Consider the following 22880-nt stretch of genomic DNA (forward strand, 5'->3'; position numbering starts at 1 on the left):
CACACTTCTATGTTTGCAGTTTACTGGGAGCTTTGGACACATTTCATTTTTTGGTTTTCTCACCGAAGTATTCTTTTAAAGGGTTCATACGCAAAGATTCATTACTGAGTTTTATGCCAGTACGACAACTGTGATCGATGCATCAAAAGCATCTATGGTTTATTAAAATATACAGATAATTATTATTTAGTAATAAATAAAGATACAATGACCTAAAAGTAAGGCCTTAAAGGACAGCTCATTTCTCAAATATATTGACAATTTAAATTATGTATTTATTTCTGCTTTGAGTGTTATCATTTTATTCTCAAAGTAAACCTTTCTGGAACAAACATTTGCAGAGTAACAACAACTGCATGAACTCAACTTCTTATTTCCTCTTTTTCTCTCCAGCCTGTTGGTGCTCTGAATCCGAAGCGTGCAGCTTTCTTCAATGAACACTATGAGAATTGGGAAGACGACCAGACACCAGCTTGTCATTACATCTCCCACTACTCCACAGCAGCTTCCACCCTGCACTGGCTTGTCAGAATAGTGAGTGAAATCACATCCTCAGCTGCCTTCAACGCCAAATCTTCATATTAGCATCAAACATCTGAATAGGAATGAAGTCAAGCCACATCCTCAGACAGCGTTTTATTTTGGACTCTGCATTAGTTGATTGTCACTTGTCAGACTTGATGATGCTGTTACTTTGAGGTCTGTCGGCTTCTGCACAGGAAGCAGCTCAACATCTCAATTTGATTGGGCCTGAGTTAGACCAATGGCGCTCAGAAAACACATTTCACAGGCCAGTAAACCAGCATATGTGAACTAAATAAAGAGTGGCTGGGTAATGATTTACAGAGGCTGCCGTGACAGGTTTATGTGTTTCAGGCAACCCAGTGAGCGCTGGAGACATGTCCATCAAGGTTACTGAGCACTGTCCTCATTTACTCTAAAAGAGAAGGAGGAAACACGCAAGCTCTGTCCCAATTGGTTTCCCACAAACCAGTCCCTTGTAGCCCGCACAGCTTTTTCTGAGTTGGTGTCCATTTGATTTTGTGGTAAGCTTATTAATTTGAGAGAGTTTTCTCTCGAGCATGTACTGTATTTCTCCTCCTCCCCCATCATTAGTAGAAAGGGGGTGATGAACTAAGGGAGTTCTCTTGACAGCAGTTGAATTGTCCTCTGTAGGTTTGTTCCCACAATCCCTTTCTTCCGCTGGTGAGTGATCCATCCGCTCCAACCGGCAATAGTCGCCATCTCAGGCTGAGAAAACCAAATTTTAGCCAATTATCATTATGGCTTTCTGTTCTCAGGAAGAACACTAATTAATTCCCCCTCAGGCTTGGGTACATTGAATGACTGATCTCCACAGAGTTCACCATGTCTGCAGCAGAAAATAACAATGGAAAGAACAGATTATTCAGACTATTCATAATCTTTTAATTTCAGAAGTGTAATGGAATTGTCAATACTTTGAGTAGTATTTTTGCAATTAAAAAATCAGATAAGTCAAGCAATGAGGTCTTTAAATGTTGTGATATCTTATTTGCTTTCTTTGCAGGAGCCCTTCACTACCTTTTTCCTGTCTGCCAATAAAAAATTTGACCATCCTGACCGCACGTTTTCAGGCATTGCCCGCTCCTGGAGAAACTGTCAGAGAGACACATCTGAGGTCAAGGTGAGAATCGTTGATATAGATAATAGTTAATTTAACTGAAAACTTTGCATTTAAATATATGAGCATGATTTGTTTTATTCTATAAACGTGCATGCAGCCAGGATACCTTAAACACGTTATTTACTTTGGTTACATGTTCGGTATCTTTTCCGAGTATTGTAAATCTTAAAATATACTCACAGCATATCTCACAGACAAACTTAACAGTGTAACCATAGTACTAAGCCTCTAACTCGCTAAATCCCCCTCCCCTACCATTAACCTCAACAGTTCTGGAAAATATATACCATTAATAATAAATGTCTCATTCAAACAGACTCACAAAGACACAGTGTTCAGTTATATCCCAAGCCTTCAAAAATGCACTTTATTATATTTTATATATTTCATAGAGAAAAACTATCTCATAGGTAGACTGATGTTTCTCTGCATGCAAGCACTCGTGAGTTTGAACAAAGGCTGTGTCTGAGAGAAAGACAAAGCCCTCCCTCTGCAAGTCCACAGAGCAGTTACTGAAAACGCTGAACCCTGCTGATTCGCCTCCATTTTGCCCGGTGCGTAACACGCAGCAGGAATATGCACTGACCTCAAAGTGTCATATATTTCTAGCACACCCTGCATCGGGTAGTGTTGCCCAAGGCAATTAATAAAGCATTAATGACAAAAGCTATTTAAAATGTAGTCTTTTATGTACGGACAGGGTTTTTACTCGCCAGGATCTGAGGGAGAGCAGCCAACAATCTATGAGAGGCAGAGGCAGAAAGCAGCCAGCCAGGGAACAGCTGAATAGTCAAATGCCACCCTGTTAACAAATACGGTCTACTTTCAACTACTTGTATGTCTGCATGCATTTGTTTTTACACACATAAGATGGCCAATGATCTATTAAGGGAGGCACTGTTCTGTGCAGGACAATGCTGGATTACTAAAAGTATTTCATTATGTATTAGCAGCAATAAATATTATGCAAGGGCTCGTTTGGTTTACACATGGTACAATATGGGTAAACTATGACACAGTGTCACTATAATAACAGGCAGATTATTCAAATTTACAGTGGTCTTTTTTTCAGTTACATCTATTTCAACCCCGTTTTCAATTTTAATCTGTGACTATAAAAATGAAAACATAGGCATTTGTGGATGCTAGAATGAAGCCAAACATATTGACACACAGAAACACATTGCAGAGACACCACGTAGAAGCTGAGACTGAGCGGAGAGTCAAGGGTTAAGGTCAGCTTTGGACCAGTACACCGAGCGAGCCATCATGCCGCTGATTAAAGGCCAGCTTGTTTTTACCAGGGTCTCTCCTTCATTAACCCCGGCCCCCTCCAGCAGTAATGACGACAAGTCCGAAGGAGGCTGAACCCCTGATGGGGATGACCTCCTAAAAGAGCAAGTCAAATGGAAACAATCCTGCGCCGACCAAGCCCTCACCTTGTCGACCACCCCATCATTATTGTGAATCTATACTTCAGTTATGAAGAGCTGGCATAGCCAAAATTTGCACACTGAAGCTGACTATTTGTGAACGTAGTGGGCACACACACACACATGCACTCATGAACACACACACACACAGGAACTGCCACCATGCTGTCTGAAGAAATCCAGCAGCACTCCACTGGTGACAGATTTTGACGAACATGTCATTAAGGTGACACAGTGTAAAGCAATGGAGGTTTGTGTGATTGACTTGTTAGCCCATTACGATGCTGTTGCAGAATTAATGGCTGCCATGGGAGGGTGGCTTGAAAACAGAGCTGGCAGTTTTAACGGCTTGGCGGTGAGTTACGGCAGGAAGTTTACAGACAGAAAAGTGGAGGGAAGTGTGTGTGTGAGAGACAGAGACCGAGGAAAACAGAGAGGAATGTCTACTTTACTCGCTTCCTTGTCGTGTGCTTAGGGTGAAATGTGACCAACAGCAGACTAGCAGTGTTATTGGCCTGTACCGCGTCATGCTAACTGGCTTTCTCAAAAGCCAGTGATTTATAGGTGCCTAAAAGCTCTGCACGTAATGTATCCCACAGGCAATATAAAAGTCCATATTACCTCTGAATCTGACAAACACTGCATTCATAAAACAAGCCCAATACAAGGAGTTAAATCTCAGGCTAAGAGGCAGACAGCCACATTTAACCCGTCTAGGTATATGTTTTCTAATGAGGACAGAGCAGAGGATCGACATTCCTTGTGTGCATATGCTTCATTGTGCAGAGGCTTTGCTCACTCATCCTATCTTAGCTGCATAATCAGGAAGTTCAGGGTAGGCGCAGCAAAATTATACTTCACACTTGAGCTATTTAAGCATGCCAATTCTTTTTGTTTTTATAATTGAGTACTTTCCATGCAGACAGCCAATACTGAAACTTATGAAAGTTATGAGACTATTCAGTGCACATTTTCTCCTTTCTTTGTCCTATATATTCTTATATATATATATATATATATATATATATATATATATATATATATATATATATATATATATATATATATATTCTTTTTTAGAGGACATTTTTTCCAGAATAGAATTTTACACTGATCTTGCTTTTAAAAGATGTATCTTTATTTTCGAGTCAGTTTTTTCGCTTAACCTCTGTTTTTGAAAGAAAAAACACAAATAATGAATCAGACATGAAGGATTCAAGATTTTTTTTAAAACAGTGTTAAGGGTCAACTTCGCTGTGGTGGACTTCGTGTTTAGCAAGTTATTAAAGTTAATGTTCGAGTTATGTAAATGATAACTTGGTAGGTTAAAGTCATAGTTAAATCATATATTAAGCTTTGGGAAATACTATGCAGCAATGTAGAGAATGCATTTGCTTCAAAAATAACAGGACGGTCTTTCAGCAACGAGAACTGTCTTTCGGACAAGCTTTTCTCACCCTGGGGTAAATATTTGCTCTCTTCTTGGATGTATGGACTACACCAGTCTTTATGTAAGGGCTTCTTTTACAGTGCTGACTTCCCCTGCACTGCGAGGTCCTGACCTCATCACAAGAGCCCAGAGACCATGCAGAAAAACCCAACACAGTTCCAGTTTCATTTAACACACCTAACACTTCTGCCTGGAATAACTGGACTAGCACCTCTTACCGCCTTCACGGGGCCTGCTGTGTACTTTGTTTGTGTTACCTTTCCCCCTGGACTCCCACTTCATTTCAGTGGGATTCAGAACCTTTTTTTCTTGTGTGTGTTGCTTTGTCCTCACGTTTTATTTCTTGCTTTGTACTAAATTGCTTGGCGATGATATTGTAAAAAAACGTTCCTATCAGATGCAGTCTTGTCAGTGATTCTATAAACATGAACATCTCTCCGTCCTCCTTCAAAACACAGGAACTGATTCCCGAGTTCTACTACCTCCCAGAGATGTTCGTCAACAGTAATGGATACCATCTGGGCATGAGGGAGGACAGGACCATGGTCTGTGACGTGGACCTGCCAGCCTGGGCCAAAAAACCTGAAGACCTTGTCAGGATCAACAGGATGGTAAGGTTTGGGTTTTTGTAACAGTACGAAATTATGACATTATTTTAGCTAAATAGAAGATAAGCAGATACCCTCCCTCTCTACTGGACCATGTGTGCAAGAGCCAAAGACCGTTTGATTACTTTAAAATGGTGTTGTTGTGATTCCTTGTCATTTGAATTTAGAGCACTGACACATATTCAACATTTCTAATAATTAGTCAGACAGCTGCAAAAGTATATTAATTATTTTTCCTTTTATAGACTTCTTTACATTTTAAATTCCTACATTTTAAATTCCTACTGTTAGCAGCAAAGACATCCATTTCCTGCTCCACTCGTAACCTTCACATGCATCTGATTCTCCTTGTCTTATTCATGAAGCATCTAATAAAGTGCACTGCTTAATACTGTACCCGTGACCCCAGTGATGTCACTGTAGGACAGGACCGAGGGCAAGCCCTATAGTGTTACCCTCTCTAATGCCAGGCCTCATCACTCTGGCAGCGCACGGCGAGTCCTCTCCGTCTGTGTGTGAACATATTATGTGTGCGTGTTTAATACAGACAGTATGTGTGTGTGTGTGTGTGTGTGTGTTGTACTGTATACAGACAGTATGCATGCGTGTTTTATACAGACAGTCTATCAACATGTGGTCTATAAGTCCCAGCAGGTTTTTTAGGTGTAGCACTGAGGCAGAAATTGAGATCTAAACCGTCTCTTGCTGAAAATGAGCTCTGTTCTCTGTTTAATCTGGAATCACTTACTGTAGAAACTCAACGTCTCTGCTCCCCGCTGAAGCTAATGAAAGAGAAGACTAGCATTTCATACGATTGCTTCGTGATGAATGGCCATGGTATGTGCACACAATGCTGAAAGCTGAAAAAGCATCTCTATGGCTAGAGAAATGTTGACCATATGCTAATTATTTGGAAAAGTATGTTCACTTCCCAGAACCCCAATACTGTAATATCAGTATATTGTACACAACATAATGCTAGCCTACCTGGTCCAACAGCTTCAATGTAGCACTAAATGAGAGAATAGATTTAGAGTGCAGTTTCTATGTTGCTGTTAATGTTTTGATCAATATTTGATTATTATTATTAAGTTAAAACAAAATAGTCCATTTGACACGAGCAAGAAGATTTCACATTGACCTAAAAACGATTATGTGAAGAATGAGAGATGTGTAAATAATTCAAGCTTGTTGCATAGAATGTGTATATTCTAAATGCTTTATAATTTGGCAAGTGTTGTTCTTATTTCAAATCCATACGATACATTATTATTTTCAGTTTTACACATGAATAAAAACAGTCCTTCTGTCCTAGCAGAAATGTACTAAGTTATAGGAACAATAATACTGCTAGTAAGAGAGTGTGGTGCATGTTATGTATTCTGAGGTTAGGGGCCACAATATTTTTGAACCAGAGGTAAAAAGAGGCTGTGGGAACACGCTTGACCTTTTCAGCCAGAGTGACAGAGCTGGGCTGGTCGTATGGAGGTGACCTTTCCCGTACTCTACCAATGCTGCATGGTCGACCTCCATCAGACTTGTGTACCGGCAGAGTGGGGAGGAGAAGGAGAGAGAGAGAGGAGAGAGTTTAGGAGCTGTTAAAGGCATGTCTGCATCTCCAAAACAAGGAGAGAGGATGACAAAAGGATTATAGAGGATATTTTCTAACTGCTGAAGGATACATGTGTGATGTAGCCTGGCATTGTTACATTCAAAGACCCGCGTATTCACATGCTCAGAAAATCATAGTCTTCTCCTGCCTCCATTTTTTGTCTTCCTTTTGTTCTGTTCCCGAGCTAGCCCACACTCTTGCTTCCTCTATTATTTCATTTCTGTCAGTGAACCTTTCTTCCTGCCTTCCCCCTCTGTCTTTCTCTTCCTCCTTTTTTTTCTTCTCTCCTTCTCCCTCCTTCCCTCCCTCCCTCATCCTCCCACTTCCCATCTTTGCATGTGCCACTTTCAATTGTAGTGATATGCCCTGTGGCAAACTCTCTGTGTGCTCGAGCAGGCTTTGTTGGTAATGGCTGTTATCCTTGACGCGAGGGGAGGAGTGTAAATTCCTCCAGCAAAGCCTTACACCAGCATGTATGGGAATAATATGGTACTATATTGTGGAACAATACATCAAACCCCCACTGCATAGTTTCCATAAGTGTATTTATAATAATTATCAGCCTCAAATCGTATTCCATATTTCTTACCAACAAACCCACAAGAAATCAAGTCAGCTTTTCAGGCTCACTTGCAATTTATCCATGCTGCTCCTGCAGATGGGTTTACAGTAAATTGGATCCCTGTTAGTGTGAATCCGTTTCTTTGTCTCCATGCAAAGATAGCAGGGTCGGTGTTTTAGGTTGACATGTGAAAATGGGTTTTGCCTGGAATACGATAATTCATAGTACATTACATTACAGTTGTTTTTTTTTTCTTCCATTGTTCTTTATTACATTTAATGTGGGTCATTTTCCCCACACAGTACTCTTAGTTCTGTCTTATCTGAAGGGATGTTAAGCCCTGGTAGGTCATTTGTGTAGGCTGGGTTTTGCTGTATCAACTATAATTTGTGTTCCATCTTCACCCCTTGTGCTGCTGGTGTGCCTCTCACCTCTACTTGCCCCATTCTCCTCTGACAGGCCCTGGAAAGCGAGTTTGTGTCATGTCAGCTGCATCAGTGGATTGACCTTATTTTCGGCTACAAGCAGCGGGGCCCGGAGGCGGTGCGTGCCCTCAACGTCTTTCACTACCTGACTTACGAGGGCTCCGCCAAGCTGGACAGTATCACTGACCCTGCGTTAAGAGAGGTAAGGCACACTCACACATATTGCCTTAAATACAACCCCCACCTCCATATCTAGCATCAACACAACTTCCTGTCTTTGGATTCTGCCATGTGCCAATTCTCACGAGCTTCCATATCACACACCTGTCAATCAATTCATGCGTCATGCACATGTAAGCAATAAAAAAATGTAGAGTTTCTTACTCATCAAGAATGTATTTTTATCAACATTATTTCTAGATCACCTGGGTTATTGCATCTTTCATGGAAAAAACTTTTTTTAAACATTTGGCCACATTATTCATAGATCCAAACATCATCTTCTGTTCTCTTGTATGCTTTGGCTGAATAGAATGTGACTTCTTTAATCAGATCAATGAATCTGACTGGACTCTTTGATCAATTAAAAGAGGTCAATCAATCAATAGATGAAGGAGTGAATCTTCTTGTTCTGAGCTAACTAATTGAATATCTATGAGCTCGCCTGTACTACTCGTGAATAGCTTAATTGCATAAAGGGGAAAGGGGACCAGAGACTGCAGCAGCTGGCATGCATTGTGGTTCTTTCCAGTGTGAGCTTGTCTCTCTCTGTGATATCCACCATCTGCTGTCTGCAAAACAAGTCATTTATATACTGTCACTTCCAGGAGCGCCTTTATTTATCAAGTGACCACTATGCAAATCACCTGCAGAAGATTTTCTAATTACACAGCCGTATTGTGAAAGGTTTAGTTTTCATCATTTAGAGAATGTTTGGTGAAGAGGATTTTTTTTTTCTTGCTTTGCATCAGGTTTAGGGATTTTTAATCATTTTTACACCCTTCCTACTGATACCCTGAGAGATGACAGCACTGTTCGTTAGTTTCGGATTAGGAAGCCTGCAATTCAGAATCTCTAATTGTGCCCATTTGATGCTGATGTTGCGATTGTGACATTTGAACATATTTGTGCTGGAGAGAGAAATAGGTTCTTCTAATTGCAACTGATGTAATGCTGATATGATAAGCACTAATTAAGACAAGCCTTCACACCTTCAGTCACATTTCTTATTCCTGTTGATTTTTTCCTCAGCCTGTAATACAAAGAGAACATTTTTTTCTTTAACCCATTTACCAATACCTAGCCTATCATGAACACGTGTTCTGAACTGGCCAGTCAAACAGGTGAGTTAAGGTAATATAAATTGTATATTATACCGGCCATTGCAAGACAGAATACTTTTCAACCCTAAAAAGACATGGATTGTCGAAAACAAACAAAAAGATCACTTCTCTTCCTGGATCTGATAATATAGTTTACTCAACTCTGACTGTCTGATGTGAAGTACTGTACTTTAAATCAAGTTTTCTTTACAGTCCATATGATATGATCATTTTGAAGGGGATTCTCTTCAGGGTTTTTTTTTAAATAATCCTTACTTCTGTTTACTTTTCCTCTTGCCTCACTAAAGTAGTCTGAGAAACTGCCTGGCGGAGTCAAAGAGGTGGAGCATGGAAAAGTGCCCAATGCATGTCTCGCTAAGACCTGCTGAAATCAACGATTGACTCCGGGGTATTGATTCACCCTAAGCCTGACAGGTGAAACTGCAGATCTGGCATTAGTCACAATAATTAAGGCTTTTGAAATGTCAAGAAATTAGAGGTCATGAAAGATAATTTCCGTCAGTGTGTCAGTTTAAAATGATGACACCTTCTGACATGCTGCTGGGCCGCTTGTTGAGGACACGGTGACAGCTCTACTGGGCACACTGCCGGAACAGCAGTCCTTTCCCCACGACACTCCTCCTGACAGCCTTCTCTTATGGAAAACATGACAGCAACCCCTTGATTCAGACCCTGCAGTGTCACTCAGAAGTAAACAGACAAATTATTCATCAGTGGGACTCTATTTCTCCTCGGCTGCCAGAGCCCCTCCCGGCCCCTCGTAGTTGACAAAGACAACAAAGTGTGCTGTGGCTAGCCGATGAAGTGCTTTGAAGCAGCTGACTCACTTTAAATTGACTTCACCTTGATTTTGTCATAGTGATGTCACCCAAGTGTTTAAATGTTTGACCCTAATGATAAGACACTCCCTTCATATGTGTTACAGATCATATAGGATTCGGTGTTCACTGTCTTTGATGATAACTATTTGAGGCATTAGAGACAATCACCTACTGGTGGACACATTGTTTGAAACATCTCTGCTCCCACATACAGTAGTGCACATGCCTAATTCTAAGCTGCCACTCAAGAAACATCCAGAGGGCAATTCTTTGTGAGCACTTAAGGATTAGAATAAGTCCAAATTAGTGTACCTTGAGCAAATTTGCATTGGTATGTTCAGAATGGGCAGCAGTGTCTTTGCAATGCAATAATAACACAACAACTACATTAATCATTTGTTTGTCTTTGCAGAAGCCTTTGTGGTTTTGTGCTGACTTGATTTTAAAAAATAGGAAGACTACTTAATGCCTGAAGTGCTCAATGTAAGCAATTTGTTTCTATAATCTACCAAACTTGCCAAAAGGCAAAAGGTTTACAGCTCCATATTTGTAATGGCCACAGCTGATCTCAGGTGTCGTGACTCAGCATGATCCCACGCTGCTTAGCGGGTCACTGCAAGGCCGAGTTTGTGTTCTGACTGACAGAGCTGTTGTGTTGCTGCATTGCATGAGTGCACCAGAGGATGCTGTTGGGAGATCAGAGTCAATAGTTTGGGACCAAGCTAGCAGATAAAGAGAGAGAGCTGCAGCCATTACAGATGCAAACAAAGTCAGAAAGACAGACAGACAAGCAGACATAGTGTGTTATGATGGATGTTAGGTGCTCACCCAAGCAAGGCTGTTGTTGCTGGGAGGGAAGATCATCCAGATGGCTTTGGCAATAAGTGTCACTTATCAGCCAAAAAGCAGAGCCTGAAGTGACTTAAACTAATGAACTGCTGTTAAGTGCTCTCCATCTCAGACTGCGATAGAGATAAGTTTCTGACATTCCTCAGAGAGGATTAGTGTTCAAGCACCTGGGAGATATTGACATGTTTTGATCATCTGGTGGAGCAACATGTTCTTGAGCTAACCTTCAAGTAAGACCACGTCCCTCGACACACAAAAAAACAGACACATACACAGTCCTTCCTTATTGTACTCTTAATGTTAAGTGTCTTGATTTTCTAAAACTTAAGAAAAATGGACAAAGAGCATCCAAGTTTTTCTGGTAATAGAATCATTACAAGAAATATGGTGATGTTTTCCACATGGCCTTCTCAGTTTGTCTGATCTCTGTATCAAATTTCCCAACTCTGACAGACATCGTGACCCTCGCCCCAAACCTAACCTTAAATAGCCATAATGTCAGCTGCTTATTACTTGATGGACTGCATTGTAAAGAAACCCTCACTAGCACTTAATGGTTGCCAAATGTGCTCACCAACTCACATGAAACTTTCACTGGTGTGCAACTGCACTCAGCAGTGTGGACAGGGCCTTTTTTTGGTGCTGTGGAAAATCGGAAGTGACCAGGGGGCGTTTGGGGCGACTGTGTGGCTTGCAGGTGGCCTGTCCTAATTCAGTATCACCTCCAAATGTCCCGCGCCACATCTCCCTCTCTGGCATGTGCTACCCAATAGGTCCGTTTGATAGTGAGTGGTGTGTACAGGCGGAGGAAAATGAGGGCTAGTCACCCAGGCAGTCAGAAGGGCAGGCGAAAGGCTGAGCGATGTATGTTCCATTGTGCACAGTGGCATTGACGGACGTCTACAAGCTCCCCTCTGATGGTGGAAGTGGCTCCAGTCACATCAATCACACACACTCTGGAGTGCCCCACTTTCAGTCAAGCTCAGCAGCTTGTTTTTTCTCTCTCACTGAAAGGCAAAGGCAACTTTTGTCTATTTTAAAAGCAGTTGTTTTCTAATAATAGTAAAAATAGTCCTCTGTTGTGATGTTGTTTTGATCCTCATCCTCAGGGTGCAACCTGTTCGGTTCTTAGTTTTTTCTTTAGTCGCTAACATCCAGACTCCCAGTTCCATGCACATAAGTCATCCATCATTAAGGTACCTACTACACAAATCACCCGGTCTGCTTGTGTGATTATGTGCCTCTGTGTCATACAAATGTGTGTGTGTGGTGATGTTTTTTTCCCCTTTGTTTCAAGCACAATAACATCTAAAAGAAGGCCGGCCTGCTGCAGTCGTAGCTGGGTGTCACTCCAGGTTAACGTTTATGCAGTGGGGGCCCCTGCGCCTGGAAATGGGAATGGTTAACTGAAGCATGTTAATAGGAAAAGGCTTGTCTCTTCCATACTAACACTTGGATGACTCTGCAGGCTGAGGGGGGAAGGGGGAGCACCCAGGCGGATTGGGAGTGCTCCCCTTTCCCTTTACCTCCCCCCTTCCTCAGAGGCACGGCTGAGTTAGGATTTGCTTGCATTGTCAAGTAACGCATTGACCCATCACTTTGATGCATATTGATTGTGACAGCCGCTCTCTCTCTCCCCTTCTCTGCTCTCTCTCTCCCTCCCGCAGGCCACAGAGGCACAGATCCAGAGCTTTGGACAGACGCCATCTCAGTTGCTTATTGAGCCACATCCTCCACGCAGCTCCGCCATGCACCTGGTGAGAGCAATGAGCATGCTGGGAAATATCTCTGCACCTCTGGTGGTGTTGGTTGGTGATAGAGGATGCGTTGGGCTTTGTGAGCCTGGATGGTGTGTTAGCGAGCTTTTATTTGTAGCTACATACAGAATGGAGATCGATGTCGATGATTTTGTATGGACACATATTTTCCTCAAAACACTCTCATATAAAAACTATATATTTTTTACATGTGTCACCTGACATAGGTCGCAGACCCGCAATATGAGAACACATGTTCAGGACCAATTGTGTGCTGTGTTTTATAGCTCGAGCTGCCTGCTAGCAATGTGATGTAAAGGGAAGAGTGCTCCCTACTGGCCCACTAGTTCTGCTCTCTTTTTTTTTTTTCTCTGTAAGCCATCTTCACTGTCTAATCCATGTAATAGGAAGCTGAGCCCTCATTATCCCCACATGGCTCTCTCTGTTTTTCTCTCCCTACAACAAACTTTTCAGGCAGATGCCTTTGAGACATTTTAGTTCAATTTTAACTTCTACTACAGATGTGAATGTTTTCATCCACTTATGTCCTTTTCTGTCAAAGTCCTCTAAATATGGGGAGCTATTACAACTCACAGTATTGTCAGGAACACTATCTCCTTCATTGCTGCTTCTTCCTCTTTTACTGAGGAAAAATAAGCACATCTTTTTGAACTAACATGATCTATTTTAGTAGTTCTTCTTTTTCGACTGAACTGAATCTTTCTGATACATGTATATCTCTTTTGTACCATCTCGTGTACAGTCTTCTTCATCCCAGTTTTCCATGTCTTGCCCTCGTCTGACCGATCCCCTGTCTGACTGCACTCTCCTGAGGGAGCAGTGCATGAAGCACTCCTCTGTGTCTGAACCTACTTTTTCCTCCAACTTCCACACTAATTGCCTGTTTCCATTCTTTTTCCCATCCTATCATACCTTCATCTTCTCCATCCCCTTCCTTCCTCTTCCTGGTCCTTGATCCTTGTACTCGTCCTCTCATTCCATCGTAACCTCCATCATGACACTGTCTTTTCCCTCTTCTACTCAATAGTGTTTCCTTCCACAGAGTCCTCTCATGTTCAAGGACCAGATGCAGCAAGATGTCATCATGGTGTTGAAGTTCCCGTCTAATTCGCCAGTAACACATGTGGCCGCAAACACCCTACCCCATCTTACCATGCCTGCTGTGGTCACTGTCACCTGCAGCCGCGTATTTGCCGTCAACCGATGGCACAACACCGTCGGTGAGTGAAGCTTAGCGCACATTGGGGGGTGATGTGTTCAAACATACACATATGCCCTCGTAAAAAAAAAAGTGCCACACCACATGTGATACCTACCACAGCAGTTTCCCTGTAAAATCACTTCATCACCATCAAATACAAACCTGCCCACTGCTCATGATAGAGCTGCAGCCAGCTGGCTGTGTGAGAGGCTCGCACCTCTAAGGTAAGCTGACCATGAGTGTTTCCACATGTTCCTTTCAGACATGTGTGTACAACATTACCCACAGAGCCCCTCCCTGAGAATCAAACTCACCTCAGGGTCAGAGGGCCAAAGTAATGGTTACTAGGAAATTAGGTTGCAACTGCACCACATTCTCCTCACACGTCCCCATCTGTCACTGTAGAAACACAGCAAGCTCAGGACCAAAGAGTCCGCACTGTGTGGCTGCTCCGGCTGCTCCCACACTAATGAACACAGCTGCAGCACCCTTGCCATTCTGTCGGAGAGAAGGGAAATGCGGTTTGGCTTTTCAGAATAATGATGATGACGCGCGTTGCTGTTTTAAAACTAGATCTGGATACAGTTTGCATGGACAAAAAATCTCGTTCAGTTTGACACTCTAAATAAAGGAGAACAGCAAGACAGATGGACATCTTTCTGGATGGACTTCCACTTTTTCTATCTCTCGTTTGTTTGTATGTTTTACAATGACCTCAATGATTCATGTTCTTCTTTCCTTGCCTCAATCCAGGTCTAAGAGGAGCACCTGGATATTCATTGGAGCAGGCCCATCATCTCCCTATAGAGATGGATTCTCTTGTAGGTGAGTAAACACTCTTGTTCCGTCGTAAAATACAGCATCAAAGTAAAAAAAAAAAAAAAAAAGGTTAACTTTATTCGTTTTAGCTGTAACTGTCTTGATAACTTGTTTGTTACAGCTCAGGTATTGACACCTGTTTTGTTTTCCTTTTCTTTTTTTCCCCCCTCACAGCCAACAGTACTGGAAGCAACAAGCGTCAGATCACAGACCTAGTGGACCAGAGCATCCAAATCACCTCACACTGTTTTGTGGTGACAGCTGACAACCGCTACATTCTGGTGTGTGGCTTCTGGGACAAGAGCTTTCGTGTGTACTCCTCCGAGACAGGTAGGTTGCAATGTAAACTGTATTTCCTATACAGGTGTGCGCTGATGTGTGGAGGACTGAACGCTGCGATGGGTGTAATACAGTATTGTCGCTGTTGTCTTCCGACAAGTCTTGTAGGAAACAGATGACAATACTGTAATATAGTGGAACCTCCCTATTTAAAAAAAAAAAGATTTAAGTACTGATTTGTTTTGCTGATTGCCCATAAATTGATAACAGGTCAGTAAACTTTCTTTGTAGTGATCTACATGATTATGATATCTGCTTGCCAAGCACGCTTACAATGCGCAAACAGTTCCTGGGTGAATGAGATGATCTTTCATAGGAGGATATAAATAATTACAATAACATAGTGTGTTTTGTTGGATGTGTCTGTCATCTTATGAAACACTTGTGACTGGATTTTTTTCACGCCTGTTGATACAAAAATAAAACTCTATACTCTCTTACTACAGCCAGTGGGGTTTAGACAACACAGCTGGCAGGAGTTTGGCCATGTTGCATTTCAGGAACTTCTGAGTAGCAATTTTTGTTAACATTGAAAACATGTTTCCTCTAGGCAAGCTGACCCAGATAGTTTTTGGCCACTGGGATGTGGTGACATGTCTGGCCAGATCAGAGTCTTACATTGGAGGAGACTGCTACATCGTCTCAGGGTCCAGGGATGCGACTCTGCTGCTGTGGTACTGGAGTGGACGGCACCATATTATTGGCGATAACCCAAATAACAGTAAGAGAAATGTGCATGCACACACAGAGCATACTGCGGCATTCAACTCTAGACTAAGTGACATTATTTTTACATGGCATAGCATATAAAGGTACTTGAGCTATTGTGTAAAAGTTACATTGGAGTCAAGAGTCTTTGATCAAAGCTGGCAAAAAGGCTCTCCACACAAGATGTGATCTTGTGTGGAGAGACTGAGAGGATAATGTTTCTGAACTGGTTTTGTGATATATGAGAGCTTCTTTTTATTAAGCAGTGCTTCCTTTAAGAAGAGGACTCCAGCTGTCTTGGCATTCAAAATGGGAGACACCGGTGTGTGATTTCCTCTGCTCAGTTCGTTTAAGTTCATTTCGATACTCATTCTCGCTGATTGTCTGTGTTTGAACCAGTCGTCAGAAGATGTTGCAGGACTGTGGAAGCGAGTAGCACCATATATGGTGTGGAATTGAAACTGAAGATGAATAATGGAGTGTGCTCTTATTTTTCCTTCTGGATGACAATAAGTGTGTGTGTGTGTGTGTGTGTGTGTGTGTGTGTGTGTGTGTGTTTGTTCGTGTGTAAGAACGGTTGTTAGAAGATCTTGTGTTTCCTATTGTTACAGAATCTAGGAGCTTTGGAGGAGTTGTGAGTTTTCACTAATTTACTTCACTGAGGCTCGGACAGTTAATTAAGAATTTCAGCTTGGTTGCCTCCAATTAGCAAGGGGCAATAGCACTTGTGTTACTGCAGCAGGAAAACAGTATTCCCCTGATATTCACACCATGAGTGCTTACAATGCATCTTTAACGGACAAAAGGGAAGGAAACAAAAGACAGGATGTGCAGTCAAATAAACTCTTACATTTACATCTCATGATGTCAGAAACAAGATGGAGGAAGTAGACCTAAGAAATAGAGAAGCGGCGTGAAAACGTGGAGCATGTTCATCATGCAGTCGAAAACCAATTCACTAAAAAAAACTTGGCTTGATGTATTTTTGACACAGTTCTTATTCAATATCAAGTATCCATATATAAACACAGAGGTAAGGGGGCTCAGGAATAAACTACTACTAACTTTTATATCTTTACACTTGAAACACAGTGTCATGTCTTACCTATTCATCAAAAGATGTTGTCATTTCTGTTATATTGTGAAAAACGCTCATTGAATGAGGTGTGAATGTGTAGCACCTGTATCAATGCTCCCCCATCAAACATTTGTGACGTGCAGAAGAAATTGATTTCCCTCACACTCCAAAAGGCTGCATGTGTCTTATATGTGTAATAATTAAAATTCCAGCTCAATCATGGCCCTGCCTCTCAGACTTGTTCCATCACACCGATACAAGGGGATATTTGCACCGGGTAATTGTGGTGCCTGACTTCGTCTCGTCCCAAGGGCGAGGAGAAGAGGGGGGGGGGCGTGCAGTGCAAGCTGATTGAATCTTTTGTAGGGAAGGTGAGCTGCACACAGTCCCTTTTCCCCCCTGGAGGCTTTTCTGACACTTGTCCTATTCAGCCCCCCTCAGCAGCGGGTGCTGGGACTGACAGCACTGCTCAGGTCCTGGTCTCTGAGGGACTGTGCTGCATCGATCACAGTCCAGCTCACTGACTGGGCTCCTACAGCTGCAGAGGCGATATGCCGAGCTGGAACAGGAGATGATGGGAGAGGAGGAGAGAGGTCTGACACATGTCCACATCATCTATCAGGCCTTTACTGTCATCTAGGTGGATGAAGAAACTTTCATTGAATAGGCTGAACTTTTGAGTCATGTGTGAACACCCAACAGAAACACACTGAACAATAATACTCATTAATATTACAGAGTTTGACAGGAGTTTTCTATCACTAGTGGAGTGAATTTATATTAAAATTTCTACATCAGTTGATTAGATCTTTAAATAAACAACATTGTGGTACATTTTAATTGTGTGACTCTTCTATTTTGTCAAATACAGATAACGTCCACTAGTAAAAGTCATTCACAGGTGAATTCAGTGTTGAGCTGTCGGACGCAGCATCGTGTAGGGAAATGAGGACTTGCTCAGTATTTCAGATTTTAGGAGTGCTGCTGTCATACTTCTCCTCCTACACCGTTCTGGCAGTGCTCGAGGTCAGCTCCAGGTGCCGCGAAACTCCCCTCACTAACCTCTCCCCCGGTCATCATCAATCATGTGACACACAGAATGAAATCAACTGGCTGTGCTGCCATCAGTGGGCATCCCTCCATTTACATGACAATTCAAAGGGACCTCCCTGCTAGCAGATGTGTGTCACGCTCACTGTGCTTGTGTTTGTATGATTTTATTGCCTGATGAAGGTGTGGTGGTTATGTAGACCTTTGCACAGAGATTGCAGGCAACCTTTAACATCGAAGTCGGTTTAAATTAATTGGCAAACCTCTAGCCATTGTATTTTTAGATTAAGAAAATAGTCAAAATCAGTCGAAAACAGTCATTTTTTTATGGTGTCTCTGCTGTCCTTTAGGCGACTACCCTGCACCACGAGCAGTTCTGACAGGCCATGACCAGGAAGTTGTGTGTGTGTCAGTGTGTGCAGAGCTGGGCCTGGTCATCAGCGGAGCCAAAGGTCAGTATACTTGAATACTTGAATTTATCGTTGTCAGAGAAAAAAAGGGAAGTCCAGGGCCATAATGCTTTGGGCTGGCATATTAGCATCCATACTATACGGTCCTGAGTTTATATATGAAGTAAATCATTGCATTAGATTTTACAACTTATAACATGTCTCACAGAAAACTTTGGGGCCATGAGTCTATCTCTGGACATGCTGTCAAAATAGCAGTTTGTTCACAATTAGGTGAGTGACTAGTATGTTTTACTTTTCATTTGGCAGTGGGTCCATGTCTAGTCCACACCATCACAGGCGACCTGCTGCGGGCTCTTGAGGGGCCAGACCACTTTCAGTGTCCACGGTTTATCTCAGTGTCCAGCGAGGGCCACTGCATCATCTACTACGAGAGGGGCTGCTTCTGCAACTTCAGCATTAATGGAAAAATGCTGGCACAGATGGAGATCAATGATTCCACCAGGGTAAGATGACGTTTTGACACCTGTGTACTACAGGAGCAATATTACTGACTCTATACTTCTGCAGATATTGCAGCTAAGAATCAGAGTTGCAGACAAGTTGTATCTTGTAACTGTGCTGCTATCAATAAAATATATTTTGATGCACCAAGGAACTAAGGGTGCACGTCACTCCCACACTGTACTGTAACTCCACCGTCATTCATGCAGGTGTAAATAAATATACAGTTTCAGCCAGACAACTATTACTTGAAAATACTATTGGAAATTGTAATGTAGGTGACTTTTTTTTTGTTTTTCTTTTCCCTCTGTAGGCTATTCTTTTGAGCAGCGACGGCCACAACTTGGTCACAGGCGGGGATAACGGTGTAGTGGAGGTGTGGCAGGCCTGTGACTTCAAACAGCTCTACATCTACCCTGGTTGTGATGCTGGTGTCCGAGCAATGGACCTCTCTCATGATCAAAGGTCAGAGCAAGCCGCCTGCTTTCAGCAAAGTTAAAGCCACAGAGAGAAGTGATGTTTTCTATCAAAAAGCCGACTTAATGAACAAATAATTGTAATAGGGTATATTTAATGATTTAAGTAAATCATTAAATAAACTCCTCTGAGGAGATAGACATCATACCTTATTGATTTAATCTAAATAGATGGTAAAAATATTTTTTAGAGCCTGGAGTAGAAAAGGTACTAGAAGTTATTCAACCAATTTAACCAAATTCTTTGTATAATAACAAGAGTGTGCAATGTTGGCTTTACCTCGCTTTTCCCCCACAATTCCTCTGTGGGTTGGTGTTTGTTCTTTCATTGTCTGTGTGCATGCGTAGGCTTGCATAGTGAGTCACTTTGTGTTGCATGCAAACACAAATGTTCCCTTAAATTCAGTACTGTCCTCTGCGTTTAGGCTGTGGTAAAAAGCCTTGTGTATCCTGTGTTGCATGGTTGTCACAAAGCATTTAGGTAAGGGGACATCCAGCATCCTTTCCCTTAAATCAGAATCTACAGTTGCCATAGAGACAAACATTGCAGTGTATCTCCTGTGTATTCATTTATTTTGGAGAAATTGACAAAAAGGTGCACACCGTGGACAGGAAGCTGTTGGAATTTTGCCCTAAAATCCCTTTTCAAATTTGCAGTAACACAATAGTCAATTGGCAGGTCAGCATCATGTTTTTGTTTAAAGTTGGACATTTGCACGATTTGTCAGGAGTCATAATTTGTGCCTAGCCAGCGGCGCTGACGGATATTGCTCGCTCTGGGCCTATAAGCCTGACGTCATCATGTGACCCTGGCAGTCAAAAGAGGTTAGAGAGTCTGATCATTCAGGCTCCTCCTTCATAGCCCAAGGCCAAATCCCCCTCAGCACTTAGAGTCCAACCCAAAAAAAGAAACACATTTATGCTGAACAAAGCACGGGATGGTCAGATAGACTAATGATCAATTAGTATAAAGTAAATTTCACAATGTTAATTACATTTGCCACAAAATGTACACCGAGTGGAAGTACTAGATCATGTTTTTAACATTACTTTGAGCACCACTTAAAAGAGGACATTATATAATCCTCCTTTCCCACCTTTTCAAACAGTCCCCTGTGCTCTCAATGTCTGTGCTGTGCTTTGGTCAAAGTATAACATGAATCAAGCACGAGAGGAGGTTTTGACCCTGTAGAAACCAACTATCTCAGAACGCTCTGTTTTGGTGTGTGCGTCTCTTTAAATGCCGCAGACAAATGCAGCAGACGTCACTTCTTCGCAAGTGACATTTTTTGAGCATGCACTGGTTTTTATTTTCTTTAACCAGAATCAGTGTGATGTCACAAGGAGAGCAAATTTGAAATGAAGCCCTTTTCTCTGTGCTGTTACACTGATGCAGCTATAAACAAAAGGACTGGATGGGTTTATTTCACATTTTGTGGTTCAGTAGACACTCAACCCAAATATATGTTCAAAAACACTGTCAAAGGGGATTTTTCATAATATGTCCCCTTTAACAAATAATTTGAATGCAATATTTTAAGAACCCCTTGGTTCAGTTACAGCCCTCCTGAGTAAGTTGACATCAGGGAACACAAGTGACTCCTGCTCCACAGCTTCATTTACAGAGGGGCATTCTGGTGCTACTCTGTTCATTGTGCTTCAGTATTTAAGCCCCTGGGGTGTAGCACTATAAGACGACCCTGTGAAATCAGCTGCTTTTCCTACATACCAGTTGGCCATACAGAAGAGCAAAGAGGTTGCAACAAGACAGTGGGTCTCAGTGCTCTACTCTCATTGTCAAAGGAACCTAGTAATTTACTGTTACAGTCCCTGATGACCCCATTTCATTCACTACCATAGACTTTTTAACAAATCGCTCATATTCACGGAACTAGCCTTTAACAACGAACACATTTAAAACGTCGGTTTCTTGCTCATCAGAGTACCCCTTTAAAATTCAAACACAGGAAAACACTTGACCAATATGGAGATTAAATGCCTACTTTTAGTTTGGTTTTCTTCTTCATACTGAACTTAAATTAACTTGTGATCTGTATCATTGTAATTTGGTCTCACTCTCTCATCATCTTGTTGCCCTTCAGGACTTTAATCACAGGCATGGTGTCTGGCAGTATCGTGGCTTTCAACATCGATTTCAACCGATGGCACTACGAGCATCAAAACAGGTACTAAAGAGAGATACATTACACAGCAGGAGCAAGTGTGCCTGGGAAAAGGAAACACCCACAGACCAACAACCAAGCTTCGGAGCAGAAGATCAACATGGAGCTTGATCGGGTCGGAGACCATTAGCATCGTGATGCTAATAAAGTGTGCCAACATGTTAATCCGTTGGAGTTATTACTAATCATCTGTCGCTGAACAATCTGGACACGTTTTCTGTCTGTTTTCTTGTCTTACTTGAACACCAGCTAACGCAAAGAGAGACTGAGATACATTTTATTTATGAAAAGAAACTTCATGTAAGCTGATAAGTTCCTGTTTGAAACTGTGAAAATAAAAATTATTCTCTTTAAGGAACATTTATACAACATTTGTATGGCAGATACATATGTCACTTGGAACACTTTTCTAAGGAAAAAAACTACTTGTAAATATTACAGTGTAAAGGGATTCTTCCCTGTAAAGGCTTTGACTAAGATCTAAATGCTTTTAGATTAGCCACTATGTTACCAACATTTCCATCATGAATGCCATGAATAAAATGTTTCAAACGTCTTCATTACACTTCAGATATTAGATGATTAGCAATACATGCGTGTGGCTATTGTTTTCTCATTGTTATGAATAGTGATCGGTGTATTTGTATGTGAAAAGTGTAAATGTTTCTTTGGTGTGTTTGTCTTTATGGAGGAAATGTCTAATTCAGTGTGAGCTTAGTCTTTCGTGAAATCTTAGTTCTTAATCATGATGTCATCCAGATGATAATGGTTGCAGTTCTATATTTTAAATAAAGAACTTTACTTGTATTAATTTACAAAAAAAAAATAAAACGATTCTCACTGTGATATCTTTAAACTGTTCAGGTGGGATTTTTGGCGGAAATGATCAACATTTTGTTTCTTGCTTAAATTTCCTTCGGCATAAATGACCAGATTAGTTGGACAGTATTTTTAGTTTCTTTTAGATATTTGTGGTTAAGCTGCAAGACATTTGTTAAGATTGTCATTGAAAGGATTTTCAACAATTGTTGGCCAAGCAAACGGTTTTATCCCTTTTGCATCTCACGGTTTGAATTACTTTGCCTGTTCATGCACACAATATTTGCTATAGCCCATTTTGGATCTGTGAATTTCTGATCAGTGGTTCATGCTTGAACACCATGCACTGGTAAGCAATATTAAAACTTAGTTTCTGTGAAGGTAGAACGTCTTTCAGCTGCGTGACAAATAATGTAATGATGAGCAGAGAAGTCAATCAAAAGTGAATGTTTATTTTTGTGGTTATGAATGCAATTGTGTCTTTTAATTTCTGTGGGGAAAATAGGTCTGCTGCTGTGTGCTGAAAATGTAAAATGAACAAAAAATATGCAAATGGACTTTTAAAAAATCTAATTTTCTTTTGGCGGTACAAGACACCGCCTTACCCAACGCTGAACTCCTGCATGTTAAAGCTCATGAAAGCGTTGGGTTTGCTTTGTGCATCTCTAAAATCATATTTCATTACTGTGAATTTTAAAAATATTTTTTTTAATGACTGTCATTTTCAATGACTTACTATAAAAAAA

At 41.5% G+C, this 22880-nt stretch overlaps 1 protein-coding gene across 6 annotated transcripts in view; it reads left to right on the forward strand.

Moving 5' to 3' along the window:
- Nucleotides 1–22863, forward strand: part of nbeab (neurobeachin b) — a 170710-nt gene extending 147847 nt beyond the window's left edge. For 4 of the 6 annotated variants that reach the window (XM_079354490.1, XM_079354485.1, XM_079354487.1 and 1 more), the window contains 13 exons: nt 394–534; nt 1550–1666; nt 5008–5160; nt 7791–7958; nt 12437–12526; nt 13575–13767; nt 14502–14573; nt 14742–14897; nt 15457–15627; nt 18093–18194; nt 18462–18658; nt 18970–19121; nt 21235–22863. In XM_079354490.1, the coding sequence (XP_079210616.1) occupies nt 394–534; nt 1550–1666; nt 5008–5160; nt 7791–7958; nt 12437–12526; nt 13575–13767; nt 14502–14573; nt 14742–14897; nt 15457–15627; nt 18093–18194; nt 18462–18658; nt 18970–19121; nt 21235–21325 (1803 nt within the window). In that variant the 3' untranslated portion in view covers nt 21326–22863. The remainder of the gene's footprint in view (nt 1–393; nt 535–1549; nt 1667–5007; nt 5161–7790; nt 7959–12436; nt 12527–13574; nt 13768–14501; nt 14574–14741; nt 14898–15456; nt 15628–18092; nt 18195–18461; nt 18659–18969; nt 19122–21234) is intronic. The other 2 variants (XM_079354486.1, XM_079354488.1) reach the window with 1 other exon arrangement.
- The last annotated feature ends 17 nt before the right edge of the window (nt 22864–22880 follow it).

The sequence above is a fragment of the Symphodus melops genome (genome assembly GCF_947650265.1).
Source record: "Symphodus melops genome assembly, chromosome: 10".
NCBI lineage: Eukaryota > Metazoa > Chordata > Actinopteri > Labriformes > Labridae > Symphodus > Symphodus melops.